The following is a 17,363-nucleotide window of genomic DNA, read 5'->3' on the forward strand; positions in this document are numbered from 1 at the left end:
CATGTTTTTTTAATAGGTTGGATTTATGTGGATAATATTAAGCCCTTGTGAAAGAATGCACGAAGTACATCATAAACACACATACACAAAAGATACCAACTTGGTTGCTAGGTAACCAAGCAACCTGTAATTGCTTGGGGATGCTCCCTCACCTGTAAAGATTCATTCTAAATGCTTCAACTCGGTGTCTGATGACCTTCTCAACTTCTCTCAAATTCACCTGCTTCTCTCTACCCTGCTAGTACCTGTTGCTCCATCAACATCAATCAGGACCAAGTGAGGCTCAGCCACCTGTCCTCAGTGTCCCCTCTGTCCCAGAGTACAAACTCAATGCCTATTTGCGTTCTCAGCATCCCATAAAAGGCCAGGTACAGAGTAGGTGCAAGAAATCCTAGATAGATGAATTCCTTAATTCAACGGTTACAGTTTTGAAGAAGTTCTTGGGGCAAACAGTGGGGAGTGACAATGGGGATACCCAGGTGACTACGACCTAGTCCCTGATCATGAAGACTTCACAGTGCAAAGAGGTCCACACAGGAAAGCAGGTAAGTCAAAAGAGCAACGGGGTGACCACAGAGAGAAGCACTGGGGTGCTGTGTGATCCCAGAGAAAGATACTTTACTCAGTTGTGTAGACCAGGGGCTGGCTACCAAGGCAGCTGGCAGGAGGTCCAGTCTGCAGGGTGTCCAGACATCACTGGGATAAATTAGAATTCAAAGCTACCAAACAGTCCTTGCAAGAGCGTCTTGTGGGTCGAAATGAAAAAAATACAAATCAAAATAAAACAAGAGAAAAGGTCCTTTCTTTGCACGCCCTAACCCCACTTGCTAAATCCCGAGCCAATATTTAAGCAGTATCCACTTGAAAGGGCAAGGTATTCTATTACCCAGCTCCAGGGTAACTACACTTCTCACTCCCGCACCCCATGGGGCTCAGAGAAGACTTGTCAGAGAAGGTTATATCCACACTGAGTCTTGATGATGAAACAGAGCTGTCTAAGCTAAATGGTCACAGACAAGGGGTGGGGATTGATGGTACAGAGGAGGAGAGGCAGACAGAACAACACTGTCAAAATTCCAGATGCGCAGGCCAAGAAGAGGCCTCATTCAGGAAGAGGGTCACAACTGGAATTGCAGCTGGAAAGACTGGGCTGGGGACAACTGCTTTAGCCATGTTAAGTGAAGAACATCATTTAACAATTATTATGTGAGCACCTACTAATTGCCAGGCACTGTTCTAGGTGCTGGAGATAGGGTGGTAAAGAAGACCTACAATTCCGTCGCCAAGTGATTAAATTAGCTGGCTTTACACCTATTAGACTGGCCATAACTGCCATTCGCTGGGTGCTCACGCTTGCTGGCCTCTGTGCATGCATAGTTCCATTCAATCCTCACAATTGCATCTGATTCTACTTAAAAGGAAAGGCTCACAGAAGTTTAGGGACTTGCTTAAGACCACATAGCTAGAAGTGGCCAGAGGCGAGGAATAACAGCAGGTCTGTCCTGACTGAGACTAGAGCCACACAGCCTGGGTTGGAGCCCTAATGCCCCCATGTACCTGCTGTGTGACCTTGGGAAAGTCACAGAGCTATTCTGTGCCTGGTTTTCTTGATGGTAACTGGCGATCATAATAGTACGTCCCTTGTAGAGTTGTTAGGAGAATTAAAAACCGGCTCTTGTAATCGAAGCACTAACCACAGCCATGGCACAGAAGAGGCACTTCATAAAAGTTAGCTGCTGTGACTCACCTAGCTGCAGAGGGGTTTATTGAACCTGAGCCTACCCAAGGAACTCAGCAAGGTCACAGAGCTCTGATCCAGTCTGGAAGGTGTCCTTGAGCAAAGGTTTGTTTCCCTTGCTTAATTCAATTAGGTGCTACATCTCTCTACCAACTTTCTCACAAGTACCTGCTAATGGCTTTCATTGTTTTGTTTACAGTGCTTCTAACAAGTGTGGGTAACTTCTCATTTGCATCCTTAATAGGCAGTCTTCAAAACATGTTGACACTGCAGTTGGTTTTAGGAGACCTGGGTTTTATTTTCTTTTTTTGTCCTGTTTATCAGCATTTGGATGGGCTTCAACAGCTGCCAGCACACTCCCGCCCATTCATTCTTATTTAAGACTTTCAGAGTTCTTCTTATATTTTGGATATTAACCCCTTATTGGATACATCAACACCAAAAACAGCAACAACAACAAACAATCCAATCAAAAAATGGCCAGAGGACCTGAATAGACATATTCCCTAAGGAGACGTACCAATGGCCAACAGATTCATGAAAAACTGTTTCAATATCACTGCATGTCAGAAAAATGTAAATCAAAACCACAATGAGATATCCCTTCAAATCTGTTGTTAAGGCTAGTATCAAAAAGACAGGAAATAACAGGTGTTGGCAAGAATGTGGAGAAAAGGGAACCTCAGTGCACTGTCGGTGGGAATGCAAACTGGTGCAGCCACTATGGGAAACAGTATGGAGTTCCTTAAAAACTTAAAAATAGAACTACCCTACGATCCAGCCTGAAGAAAATGAAAACACTAATCAGAAAAGATATGTGCACCCGATGTTTACTGCAGCATTATTTACAATAGCCAAGATATGGAAGCAGCCCAAGTGTCATCAATAGATGAATGGAGGGGCTTGTGGGTGGCTCAGTCCATTAAGTGCCCAACTTCAGCTCAGGTCATGATCTTATGGTCCATGAGTTCGAGCCCTGAATCAGGCTCTGTGCTGGCAGCTCAGAGCCTAGAGCCTGCTTCGGATTCTGTGTCAATGTCTCTCTCTGCCCCTCCCCCACTTGCGCGCGCTCTCTCTCTCTCTCTCTCTCTCTCTCTCTCTCAAAAATAAATAAACATTTTTTAAAAAGTTATAGATGAATGGATAAAGATGTGCTGTGTGTATATGTAGACACACACACACACACACACACACACACACACACACACCATGGAATACCACTCAGCCACATACAAAGAATGAAATCTTACCATTTGTGACAACATGGATGGACCTAGAGGGTACTATGCTCAGGGAAATAAGTCAGACAAAGAAATAAAAATACCATACGATTTCACTGATCTGTGGAACCTAAATATCAAAACAAAGAACAACAACAAAAAAAAACCAGAGTCATAAATACAGAGAACAAGCTAACGGTTGCCCGAGGGGAGGCGGGTGCAGGGAAGGACAGGGGCAAAACAGGGGAAGGGGCTTGAGGAACAAGCTCCCAGTCTCATGTGGTTGCAAAGTACGACATAGTAAATAGAGTCAGTACCAGTGTATTAAGTTTCTATGGTGACAGATGACAAGTACACTTACTGTGTTGAGCGTCCCCTAACGTATATAAATGTCAGATCACTATGGTGCGCATCTGAAACTAATTTTGCATCCCAACTCTGCTTCAATTAAAAAAAAAGAGACTTTCAGAGACTTTTCCTGATAGGGAAAGTTAGGTGATCCTGTCTCACAAACCTAAAAACCAAGAACTTGAACACCTCGAGTCACTGAGCAAGTGAGGGGCTATTGTCCCTACTCATCATTCACTGTAATTATTTTATTTAACAAATACATACAGTGCCAACTCTGTGCAGGGCCCTGTTCAGAAGCACTTTACAGACACTCATGGAAACTGTGAGGTAATGCATTTTAGTCCTCATCACAACTCCATAAAGAGATACTGTTATCATGCCTATTTTACAGAGGAGGAAAGGGAGACACAGAGATGTTGAGTAACTTGCTCATGGTCACGCAGCAAGGAGGCAGCGAGCTACATTACTAACCATGTGACCTTGGACACACGACTTACCCTTAAGGGAGTAATAAACAGTAAGTAACTGTGCACTCTTCACAAGCATCTTTATATTGGGGCAAATATTAAAAGTTTAGACACGAGCAAACTGAAGATCAGGGGTTCTCAGAGACTTGCCCAATGCCTAAGAGAGAGTTGTCTCCAGAGCTTGGATGAGAACCAGAGTCTGTCGATTCCCCTTGACCTCTGCAGTGTGCTTCACTGGAAGGTGGTGACAGTCGCTATGTCACAATCCATTACTGCTCTACCTGCTGTTCCTGCTGTTTTTTGCAACGGAAAGACCACCCCACCACCAGGTACACAGGGAGAAAAATAATGATAAGAACACGGCTGATTCTGTATTCAAGCCTCAGATCTAAGCCCATGCATAATTTACTCAACACTGCCCTGCAGTCACTTAAGCTGAGGAGAGACAGCTACAAATTCAGGTCTGCATACACTAATTTATTTCTTATTTATTTTGCTGATACATATCTAGGGCCTGCAGCAAGCCGTTGCAACACCTGCTCAAAGGCACCTGCAGCCCCCAGTGTAACTGAGGCAGAAGGGGAGACCCTAAAGCAAGTCCCAGAAGGAAAACTAGAACCCTGGACGAGAACCATGCAGATAAAATTAATTTTCTGTTACACTGAGTTCAAACTCATACACGCTCCCCCACCCCCTTTTGCATAATATGTAGGACCGAACAGGCTCTTGCTAAATGCCTTATTCTGTTTTCTGATCTTAGCAAAGCACTGAGCATATTTCGATGACAGACATTCTTGCACGAGCACTGGATTATTTTTCTGAGTCACAGAATGTCAAAAGATGAGGACATTTTTAAATAGGAAGATGTCACCAAAAAGAGACTGAAGAAGAGAGGGGAAAAAAAACAGTGCCATTTTCGAGGAATAGCTGAGGACCAAGCCCTACCCTGGAGGCCGTCCATGACAGAGGTAATTCCCAATTCACTCCTCCGGATGGAAAACTAGGTAAACTGGATGAAATGTTAGGCGTCATCGGCCAAAGATCTCATTTTGCATGTGGTCAAACTGCGGCCCAGAGAGGGAAAGGGACTTGTCCCAGGCTACTCAGCAAGCTGGTCCCAATGTGCCCATTCTTTCAGCCTCAGACACATTGTAAAACTCCACTGAGTCCTTAGCATTTGCCTGCACGGCTTCCTTTCCGCCTCCTCGCCTCCACTTACAGATAGGGCGTTAGGGCACAGAGAGGCCATCCCTGAATTTGCAGTGCTAACTCCCTGCAGAAACAGGGTAGACAGTCTGGCCTAAGCTTTTTCTCAAGCACACACCTCCTGGTTTCTCAGTGACACTTTCAAGGCGCCTGCTCTGGTCTCCAAGCTACACTGGCCAGGGCTGCGGGGGAGATGCAGAAGGGGCAGGGGGCTTCAGCACAAAATAGTCCTGACCCTAAGACACCGCCTGAGCATGGATTCCATTTATTATAAGAATTAATCAATTATTTATTTTACTTCTTCCTTTCTTCTTCCCAATACCCCACAGAAGCCTTTTGCTTCTTGGGCTGAAAAAGCAGGCACGGAAAGGCCATTTCGTTGACGGGCAGGCCCGGTCTGGCCTGACTGCAGTTCCTGACCTTTTTTCCACATCTCCCACCGATGGGAAGGGCCTCGGGGACAGAGACTCACCCGCAGAACATGAAGATGGTGCTGGAGGTGGCATCATAGGGCAAAGGCAGCGTCTGCTGCAGGCACAGCTGCTCACAGCCACCGTTGAAGCCGTCCGAGCAGTCGATGCCTTTGGAGTGGTCGTAGCATCCGGAGCCGTCCTTCATGGGCCTCAGCTCCTCGGGGCACTGCTCGGGGAGAGAGCGACAGGGCAGTCACGGCCAAGGAGGTGGTGGGTCCCACTGAGCCCTCTCCTCCCACTTTCCGAGAAGGGCCATACGTCAGAGACCACAGAGGGGGTGTCAAAGTCTTGTCTGGCCAATTAATAGTTGTATGGTCTCTCTGAACCTCACTGTGCCCACCTCTGAAATGGGACTTTTGTCAGTATCCGCCCGGTAGACGTGTGAGAATAGAAGGAGGTACCGTGGGCAAAGTGCTCAGAACAAAGTGCTCAGAACAAAGTGCTCAGAACAAAGTGGCTCATGTGGCAACTGCACAGCAAGCCTTAGCTGCTATTACCATTGACCCTGTGGGAATAATCATCATTATTGTGTTTATTATTATCCAGTAGGATCTGCCACTGATAAAAAAAAAAAAAATCACCCTGGCAGGCAGCCAGGTATATTTTAAAGAGTTCCTACCGACATGAGTTTTAAACTCCAGCTCTTCCTCTCCTCCTCCTGTGACCTGGGACAAGGTACACACCATCTCTGAGCCTCAACCTCCTTATCTGTTAAATGGGCAGAGCACCTACACTTATGCATTTGTTGGGAAGCTTCAACTGGATCCTGGGAGTGCACGTCCGACGTCGGAATTTGGCACGCAATCTGGTACTCATCAAACCTGAGTTTGATGTCTCCCTTCCTGTCTTGAATTTGTCTTTTCGTCTCCATCCCTGTTTCCAGAGTCCTGAATGGGACCCCTTCGTGGCCACATCGGGAGTCTGCAAATTCCAGTTAGGTCTCCTCCACACCATCCTCCTAAGTGGTATTTCTCAATCATCACTCCCCAGCTTAAATAAGTAACTGCATTTTCCAGAACAATAACACTTTGAATCTCCCTTCAGCTGATAGGCAAGGTCTTCTGTAGATGTTTCAGCTCCTGTTTCACCAGGAACACCTGTCTCCAGGTAAACAAACCCGTAGCCCTCTGGTCCCTAAAAGTACCCTGGTGACTCCAATCTTGAGTGACCTCAGTCAAATGCTCTTCTGAGTGTGCCTGGCATCTGCTAAGTGCTCCATAATTGGAAGATCCTATACTGTAGGGACAACTGGCTATATAATTTATTTTCCATCATTAGATGAGCTGAGCTAATCTTGTCCAGTCCAGCAGACAGAGAAGCAGTTTCCAACTTCTCTTGCATTCAGGACCAAAAATGAGGTACTAGGTTTTAATTTCAGTCACCCTGCTGGCATTTCCTGTCTACAAAGATTAACACCCAGAGCTCAGCCCTCCTCATCCATCACTGGACATCACTGATTAAAATGCCCCCACTGCACACCCCACACCCAGCTCCCTGGTCCCTTCTCCAAGCCTCCATCCTGAACCCCATCAATAACAAACACATACACACAGATCAATTCACAAAGACCACAATAACAATAACCACAAAAAAGAAAAAGGTCAATCCTCCTGGAAATTAAATTTCGCCTAAGAAGAATTCATAATTACCAAAGCACGAGAATTCTTCGAGACATTTGAGACTGGCGCCAGGGAGGGTGACGGAGAAAGTAGGTTATAAATGGCCTTTGTCAAGCTGCAGAAAGGTTATAAAACTGGCTACATTTTGTACTTAAAAAGAAAAATCAATTTTCCATGTGAGTGAAGTGCTGTAAATATTAATACAAGCTCAGAGGAAGTCCCTGCTTGTCTCTAAACATTCAATGTCAGACAGGAGGGCACCTGTCATGGGGTCATTTGGGAGCTATTTACTGGTCCTCAGGGCTGGGTCTGTCTGTCTGCAGAGATTGGGAATTAGCACTGAAAAGAATGGCTGACCTTCTCACCAGGTGACGGGAGGTATCTGGGGCATGGAATTACAGTTTGTCCCATCCCCTGCTGATTCCCTACTACTTTTGTTCTTTATAAAAGTATGTTCTGGGGGCACCTGCATGCCTCAGTCGCTTGAGCCGCCGACTTCAGCTCAGGTCATGATCTCAAGGTTCATAGGTTTGAGCCCCGCATCGGGCTCTGTACTGACAAAGCAGAGCCTGCTTGGGATTCTCAATCTCTCTCTCTCTCTCTCTCTCTCTCTGTCTCTCAGAATAAATGAATAATCTTTAAAAAAAATAAATAAAAATTTTTTCAAAAGTATGTTCTGTAATCCAGATAAGACCTAAACACTTTCCCTGTTTTTACTTAGTCCTTACAACAAGCCTATGAGGTCATGTGGCAGGTTGAGAATGGCTACCCAAGATATGTTTCTGTCCTTATCCCTGAAACCTGTGAATATCACCTTCTATGGTCAAGTTCTGGCAGATTAAAGTTCTGGAAGATTAAAGTTCTTGCATGGAGTTGACTACCTGCTTATCGAGGTAGGTCTAAATGCAGCCATGAATGTCCCCACAGGAGAGAGGCAAAGAGAGATCACACGCAAGACGAGAAGGCCATGTGCAGGCAGAGCTGAGATTGTAGCCACATGGCTATAAGCCAGCAAATGCTGCAACCCCCCAAAGCTGGAAGAGGCAAAGAACCCACGTGGAGGGAACGTGACCCTGAGAGCACCATGACTTTGGACTTGTGCCCTCTGGAACGGAGACAGAATACATTTCTGTCATCTTAAACCACACAGTTTCTGGTGCTTTGGTAGTCACAGGAAAGCAATACAGGTTGGTAGTCCCATTTTACAGATCAGGAAACTGAGGAGAAGTGGCAGGGGTGGGGCTTTTCAGGCTTTCTGGCTCGGTAGCTCTTAACTGATACTCAGGCAACTCACTGCACTCCCCTGTCACTTAGTGAATGGTAGATTTTTCATCTTGGGAAGTCAGAGCAAAGATGGATTTAGAGCTGACCTCACCGACTTACTGTAAAATTGAGGCTCAGAGAGTAGGAGGGTGTCCATCACCACAAATCCCCCAGCACGTGAGTAGAGGGTACACAGCCGGTCCCCTAGTCCCAGCTTGGGGCCCCATCCACCACACTTACTTCCCTTTATGTTAAAGCATTTTATGTCTGAAGACAAACTTGATGATGATTTACAGATGGGAAACTGAGGCTCAGAGAGGTGAAGGTGCTTGAATAACGTAACACAGCAAATTAAAGGCAGAGCTAGAATTAAACTTGCATTTGATCTGTGACCATGGCAGAGGTGTTCTGAGTATATGAAGTGGGTTTTCCAATCACCATATGATCACCCCTTCATCCAGCGTGGACTTCATACCCTGAGTCCTTGTGGGTGGGAGAGGGCAGACTAGATCTAGTAATATCATTTGAGATTTGCAAATTATTTCAACTATTTCACAGTTTGTCATCTCTCTCCCCCCACCAAAATGCAAAGCTGGTAATACTATGGACCTTCCTGCCTTGTCCTCAGCTACACTACACACTTGGCATAGCGTCTGGAACATAGTAGCCGCTTTTTTTTTTTTTTTTTTTTTTTTTTTTTAATAAACCATCTGAGCGCCAGACAGGATGTATAGTATGTCTGTGTGTTTGGGTTTGGGTTTGGGTTTCAATCCAAACTCTGCTTCTTATAAGCTGTGTAACCTCTTGCCAGTGACTCAACATCATCTATCTTTATGTGATTACTCTAAGGAGTAAACAGAGCGAAAGCCAGCATCAAAGATGGCCCCCAATGATGCCTGCTACTGGTATTCACACCCTGTGTAGTCTCCTCCCACACTCTACCAGCGTCGGTCTGCATGACCAATAGCATATGGCAGAACTGATGGTATATCACTTCCAAGATTAGATTGTAAAAGACTGAAACTTCTGTCTCCCTCCCTCTCTTTCATAGCACTGCTGTGGTGAAACCAAGCTGCCATGTTGTGAGCAAGGGACTGAAGCCTCTGGCCAACAGCCAGCAAGGCTGACCTTCCAGCAACACATGAGTAAGCTTGGAAACAGATCCTCCAACCCCAGTAAAGCCACTTCAGAGAACTACAGACCCAGCTGACATTTTGACTATAATCTTATAGGGGCCAGACCCACCCGGCTAAGCCACTCTTGAATTTCTAACCCTCCAAGATTATGTGAGATGATACAAGCTTCTAGTTTGCAGCTGCTCAATTTGGGGATAATTTGTTATACAGCAATAGATAACTAATACAGTGAGACAAATGCGTCAAATGTTCAACACACACTCAGCAAGTGGCAGCTGCTGTTGTGGGTAATTTGAAGGAGCTTAGAAACTAGTTTGAGAGATAAGGAATATACATATCTGTCAGACAGAGGACTAGTAATAGAACAAACAAAGAAGCACAGCATAATTTGAATGGGAAAATAAAGTCCCTCCAAGTGTGAGTGCGACAGGGGGATGCCGGAGTGGGGAGGCCTTGGTCGGAGAAGACTTCCTCTTTGTCAGGAGCAGATGTCACTGAGCAAAAGGGACATGTGCCAATACACTAGAAACAGGAAGATCAGAATTCCTGCCCAGGCACGTCTGCTCACTTGCTTTGTGTGTCAGACATGTCCCTGAACCCAGCTGGACCTCAGTTTCCTTTCTTTAAACAGAGGGACGGCTCACAGACAAGAATGTGGGGGCTGAAGTCAGGCGTGATCCCATGCAGGTTTTGAGACCCTGAGCAAGTGCTTCACCTCAAAGAACGCCCGGGTTCCTTAGGGAGGAATGGCCACTCTACTGGAGGCATTTCTGGAGACTTTATGAGAAAACCCACCTGAAGTGCCTGGCTCGGAACCTAGCACATAGTAGGCACTTAATCGATGAAGGACAAATGAACAAATGATAAATGAATGAACCCAACCCCCAAAAGAAAACCTAACTAAAACTATTAGCTTCTTTTTTTTTAAACGTGTATTTATTTCAAGAGAGAGAGAGAGAGAATGTGTGCAGATGCATGTGAATGGTGGGAGGGGCAGAAAGAGGGAGAGAGAGAATCCCAAGCACACTCTGCATTGTCAGCACAGAGCCCGATGCGGGGCCTGAGCTCACGACTGTGAGATCATGATCTGAACCGAGGCCAAGAGTCAGACAATTAACAGACTGAGCCCCCAACCCCCCCAGGCATCCCTAGCTTCTTCCTTTGTTATCTATATAAGTCTTTCATTGGATCATTCAAAATATATTTACTGAATACCTCCTCAGTGCTAAAAATGTATCAGTAAACACGAGAGACAAGGCCTTGCTATCATGGACTTTAAATCCTAGAGAGGAGACAAATGATTGGCAAGTAAACAGAAAATGGTTATTCCACGGAGGAAAAAAGCAAGATGAAGAAAGAATAAAGTGAGTGGGGATGGACTGAAGGAGGCATACACTCAACATCGGAGCAAAGCCTGAATAATTAGCCTCCTGGGTGAATACAAGCGGGAAGAATTTTCTAATAGGGAACAGGAAGTATGAAAGTCCTGAGGGAGGAGCAGTGTTGGCCTGTCCATGGAACAGAGGAGGACATAGCTCAGTGAGACAGGGAAAAACAAGGCTAGCACAAAGCAAGGTGTGAGAGGTAGGCGGTGACCAGATCACTTAAGCCAGAGTTAGCACACTATAGTCTGCAGGTCAAATTCAGTCTGAACCCTGTTTGTTTGCCTTTTTTTTTTCATGTTTTATTTAATTTTGAGATAACTGTAGATTCACATGCAGTTGTAGGAAATAATATGATATAGAGAAACCCTGTGTACCTTTTGACCAGTTTCCTCCAATGGAAACATCTTGGAAAAAAATATAGAAAAAATACCACCCCAAGGATATTTACATTGATAGTCAAGATACACAGCATTTCCATCACTACAGAAATTCCCCTTTTTGCCCTTTACTTCCACAATCACTTCCCACCCGACTCCTCTCCTTAATGCGCAGAAACCACCATGTTCTCCATTCCTTTATATCATAGAATTCTTCAGAATACGTTATAGAATTTCTGTCACTTCAGGAATAGAACGTAAATATAATCATACAGTATGTGACCTCTGGGGATTGGCTTTTTCCCCCCCACTCAGCATCATTCTCCTATGCATCCAGATTGCTGATGTATCAATATTTACCTCCTTTTTTATTGCACAGTAGTATTCCATGGTGTGGACATACCATTGTGTGTGTAACCATTCACCCGATGAAGGACGTGTGAGTTGTTTCCTGCTCTTAGCTAATATGAACAGCTGCTCTAAACATCTGTATACAAGTTTTTGTGTAAACTTAAGTTTTCACTTCTCTGAAAAAAAATGCCAAGAAGTACAATTTCTGAGTCATAGGATAGTTACAGATTTATTTTTTTTTTAGAAAGCTGCCAAACTGTTTTCCAGGGTGTCTGTGCTATTTTAAATCCCCACAGTAACGTATGAGTGGTTCAGTTTGCCACAACCTTGACATCATTTGATGTCGTCAATATATTTTATTGTAGCCATCCTGATAGGTGTGTGGGGAGATCTCACTGTGCCTTTAATTTGAATTTCCCTAATACTTATTGATGTTGAGTATCTTTTGTGCTCACCTTCCGTCTGTAGATCTTTTTCAGTGAGGTGTCTCTTGATGTCTTTTGCCTATTTTCCAATTGATTTGGGTTTTTTTATACTGTTATTTGAGAGTTCCTTATATATTCTAGACATTAGACTTTTGTCAGAGATGTGGCTTGCAAATGTATTTTCTCTCCCAGTTTGTAACTTGTCTTCTCATCTTCTTCAAATGAGCTTTCACAGAGCAAATGTTTTCAATTTTGATGAAATCCAAGTTACCATTTTCTCTTTTATGGATCATACTTTTAGAATCTGAAAACATTTTGCCAAGCCCAACTCTCAGAGATTTTCTCCTCTGTGTGTGTACTTTTCTAGAAGTGTTAAGGCTTTATGTTTCACAATTAATTCTGTGATACATTTCGAGTTAATTTCTGCATGAGGTGTGAGACTTAACCCTGAGGGTTGTTTTCTTGACTGTGAATGTGCTATTGTGCCCAGCACCCTTTGTTAGAAAGCTCCAATGTTTTTCCCATTTAAGTGGCTTTTGCCTCTTTGTAAAAAACAACAACAACAAAAACACAAAAAACAAAAACAAACTGAGCTATTTGTGTGGGACATTTCTGGGTTTTCTATTCTGTTCCATTGATCTATAGGTCTGTCCCTCTTACACACCTTAACATTGGGTAGACTGACTTCTACTTTATTCTTCTTTTCAAAAGAAGTTTTGCTTAGGTGGCTCAGTCAGTGAAGCATCTGACTTCAGCTCAGGTCATGATCTTGCGGTCCGAGGGTTCAAGCCCTGCACTGGGCTCTGTGTCGACAGCTCAGGGCCTGGAGCCTGCTTCGGATTCTGTGTCTCACTTTCTCTCCGCCCCTCCCCCACTCATACTCTCTGTCAAAAATAAATAAACATCAAAAAATTAAAACAAAAACGAAAGAAGTTTTGCTCATTCTAGTTCTTTCGCCCTTCCATATAAATTGTGGAAAAATCTTGTGTATATCCATAAAAAACTCATCCTGTCATTTTTGATAGGAATCATACTACAAATTTATATCAATTTGAAAAGAATTGAGATCTTTACTATGTTGAATGCTAATCCATGAAGAAAATATGTCTTTCCACCTAGATCTTTTAAAAATTTCTTTCATTAGCATTCCATAGTTCTCAGCATACATGTCCCATTCATGTTAGATTCACATCTAAATATTTCATTATTTTTTTAGGCACTATAAATGATATTGCATTTCACCTGTTCCATTCCTGATATTGATAACTGGCATCTTCTCTCCCTTTTATCTGTATTCCTAGATTTTTTTTTCACTTTTCTTGATGTTTCCAAAGAATCCATTTTTTTTGTTTCCTTGACTTTTATCTATAGGTTGTGTTGTTGTTCTGGTTTTTTTTTTTTTAATTTTTTTTTTCAACGTTTTTTATTTATTTTTGGGACAGAGCGAGACACAGCATGAACGGGGGAGGGGCAGAGAGAGAGGGAGACACAGAATCGGAAACAGGCTCCAGGCTCTGAGCCATCAGCCCGGAGCCCGACGCGGGGCTCGAACCCACGGACCGCGAGATCGTGACCTGGCTGAAGTCGGACGCTTAACTGACTGTGCCATCCAGGCGCCCCTGTTGTTCTGTTTTTAAGTGCATTGATTTCCTTTCTTTTGCTTGCTTTGGGTTTATTTTGTTCTCTTTTTTGTAACTTCTTTGAAACTTCTTTTCTAATGTATGCATTCATGATTATTAAGTTTCCTCCTCATTAAATATAAGGACCCAGAGAAATTACAATGAAAGGATAGCATCCCACAAATTCGCATATACTGTATTTTTATTTCTTTCAGTTCAGTGTATTTTTTTTATTTCCCTTGAGACTTCCTCTTCAATCTATGGATTATTTAGAAATTTGTTGTGTAGTTTCCAAATGTTTAAAGATTTTTCTGTTATTTGTTATTGCTTTGTAGTCTGCTTCTCTTGTAGCTAGAAAACACACTCTGTATGATTTGAATTCTTTAAATTTATAGAGGTTTTTTTAATGGTCAAGATACGATCCATCTTAGTACATGTTCCATAGGCACTGAAAAGAATGTGTACTCTGTTGTTGTTGGGCAGTGTGTTCTATAAAATTAACTAGATCCTTTTAGTTGATGATGTTATTGAGTTATTCTATAACGTTGGTAATTTTCTAACTGTTCCATTCCATCAGTTGTTGAGAGAGGAAGGTTGGTGTAATCAACTATAATTATGGATTTATCTATTTTTTTCTTTTCAGTTCTATTGGTTTTTGCCTCACAAATTTTGCAGTTTCACTATTTGATGCAAAAACATTTAGGATTGTTAAGACTTCTTGGTGGATGACCCTTTCAATATTATCTGATAGCCCTCTCTGGCTTACTTTATCTGATATTAACATAGCTACCTCTGCTTTTTGTTTGATTTGCATGTCTTTTTTTAAACGTTTATTTATTTATTTATTTTATTTATTTATTTAGAGAGCAGGAGAGAGGCAGAGAGAGGGAGAGAGAGAATCCCAAACAGGAGTGAGGCTCAAGATCACAAACTGTGATCATGACCTGAATGGAAATCAAAAGTTGGACGCTGAACTGATTAAGCCACCCAGGAGCCCCTTCATATGTCCTTTTTAATTTACTTTTAACCTGCTAAAATCATTATGTGTGAAGTGAATTTCTTGTAAAAAGCATACCATATTTTTAAATTAACTCTGCCAATTTGTCTTTTGCGTTTTTAAATCATTTACATTTAATGTGATTATTAGTATTTTAGAGCATAAGCCAGATGTTTGATTTTGTTTTCTGTTCTCCATTTTTCATTTTACTGTCTTCATTTTCTTGTCTTCTTGTGGGTTATTCGAACATTACTTTTTAAATTCCATCTTGATTTGTCTATAGTGTTTTTGAGTACATCTCTTTATATAGTTTTTGGTGTTTGCTCTAGGTATGCATAACTTATTACAGTCTATTCATGCCAACCCATTTAAGTGACATATAGAAACCTTACCTCCCTTTATGTCCCTTTATCTTCTCTCATCTGCAACATAATTTTCTTAAATATTCCTTTAAATACTTTTAGGACCACGTCAAATAGTGCTATCAGCTTTACTTTAACTGTCAAACATAATGTAGAAAACTCAAGAAAACAAGGAAGGTCTATAGCATTTACCCATATTTGTGCTGTATTCTTTCTTCCTTCCCAATGTTCCAAGATTCCTTCTTCTATCATTCCTTTCTGTTTGGAGAACTTCCTTTAGCCAGTTTTTAAAAAAGGTCTAATGGCAACTAATTCTCTAAGTTTTCCTTCATATGAGAATGTGTTGATTTCTCCTTCATTCCTAAAAGATATTCCACTGGGCATAGGATTCTGAGTTGGCAGTTTTGGGGTTTTTTGTTTTTGTTTTTGTTTTTTTATCCAACACTTATAAAATGCTGTGCCACTTGCCTCTGGCCTCCTGGTTTCTCAAGAGAATCCCACCATCATTCAAATTGTGTTTTTCCATACAAATCAAAACCACACTCAGATATCACCTCACGCCAGTCAGAGTGGCCAAAATGAACAAATCAGGAGACTATAGATGCTGGAGAGGATGTGGAGAAACGGGAACCCTCTTGGATTGTTGGTGGAATGCAAATTGGTGCAGCCACTCTGGAAAACAGTGTGGAGGTTCCTCAAAAAATTGAAAATAGACCTACCCTACGACCCAGCAATAGCACTGCTAGGAATTTACCCAAGGGATACAGAAGTACCGATACATAGGAGCACTTGTACCCCAATGTTTATAGCAGCACTCTCAACGATAGCCAAATTATGGAAAGAGCCTAAATGTACATCAACTGATGAATGGATAAAGAAATTGTGGTTTATATACACAATGGAGTACTACGTGGCAATGAGAAAGAATGAAATATGGCCCTTTGTAGCAACATGGATGGAACTGGAGAGTGTGATGCTAAGTGAAATAAGCCATACAGAGAAAGACAGATACCATATAGTTTCACTCTTATGTGGATCCTGAGAAACTTAACAGAAACCCATGGGGGAGGGGAAGGAAAAAAAAAAAAGAGGTTAGAGTGGAAGAGAGCCAAAGCATAAGAGACTCTTAAAAACTTAGGGGCGCCTGGGTGGTGCAGTCGGTTGGGCATCCGACTTCAGCCAGGTCACGATCTCGCGGTCCGTGAGTTCGAGCCCCGCGTCGGGCTCTGGGCTGATGGCTCAGAGCCTGGAGCCTGTTTCCGATTCTGTGTCTCCCTCTCTCTCTGCCCCTTCCCCGTTCATGCTCTGTCTCTCTCTGTCCCAAAAATAAATAAACGTTGAAAAAAAAAATTAAAAAAAAAAATGAGAACAAACTGAGGGTTGATGGGGGGTGGGAGGGAGGGAGGGAAGGGTGGGTGATGGGTATTGAGGAGGGCACCTTTTGGGATGAGCACTAGGTGTTGTATGGAAACCAATTTGACAATAAACTCCATATATTGAAAAAACAAAACAAAACAAAAAACAAATTGTGTTTTTCCAGTAGATAAAATATCATTTCTTTCTCCTTGCTTTCAAGATTTTTTCCTTGAAAAACTGAAATTTGACTATGATTGTTGGTGTGGATTTCTTTGTGTCTATCCTGGAGTTTGCTCAAGCTTTTCAAATATGTATATTTATGCATTTTACCAAATTTGAGATGTTTCCAGCCATTATTTCCTTTTTTTTAAATATGAAATTTATTGTCAAATTGGTTTCCATACAACACCCAGTGCTCATCCCAACAGGTGGCCTCCTCAGTGCCCATCACCCACTTTCCCTTCCCTCCCACCCCCCATCAACCCTCAGTTTATTCTGTTTTTAAGAATCTCTTATGGTTTGCCTCCTTCCCTCTCTGTAACTTTTTCCCCCTTCCCCTCCCCCATGGTCTTCTGTTAAGTTTCTCAGGATCCACATATTATTTCTTTGAGTACTTTTTCAGTTCCACTCTTTCTTCTCTCCTTCTGGCTCTTGAGACTGTTTATTTTATCAGTCTTTTCTCTTGATGTTCAGAGTGGGTAATTTCTATTGTTCTATCTTTAAGTTTACTGGTGATTTTCTCTGTCCTCTCCATTCTATTAGCCGAGTCAATCCAGTGACTTTCAAAAAAATGAATTATTGTATTTTTCACTTCTATAATTTTCATTTGCTTCTCCTTTATATCTTTTACTTCTTTCCTGAGACTTTGTTTTTTTTTCATTTGTGCTTGAAATTGCTTAAGCATTTTTATGATGGCTATTTTAACATATTTGTCATCAAATTCCAATATCTCTGCTATCTTCATAGTAGCATCTATTGGCCATCTTTTTTTGCATTTGGCTTGAGATCTTTCAGGTTC

General features: G+C 42.5%; 1 protein-coding gene across 5 annotated transcripts in view; it reads right to left on the reverse strand.

Annotated features, from left to right (window-relative positions):
• ASTN2 (astrotactin 2) overlaps positions 1–17,363 on the reverse strand; it is an 882,793-nt gene that overhangs the window by 319,339 nt on the left and 546,091 nt on the right. For all 5 annotated transcript variants that reach the window (XM_040482114.1, XM_040482112.1, XM_040482113.1 and 2 more), the window contains one exon: positions 5,455–5,621. In XM_040482114.1, the coding sequence (XP_040338048.1) occupies positions 5,455–5,621 (167 nt within the window). The remainder of the gene's footprint in view (positions 1–5,454; positions 5,622–17,363) is intronic.

Source organism: Herpailurus yagouaroundi, unplaced genomic scaffold, assembly GCF_014898765.1.
Source record: "Herpailurus yagouaroundi ecotype Mexico unplaced genomic scaffold, PumYag 160, whole genome shotgun sequence".
Classification (NCBI taxonomy): domain Eukaryota; kingdom Metazoa; phylum Chordata; class Mammalia; order Carnivora; family Felidae; genus Herpailurus; species Herpailurus yagouaroundi.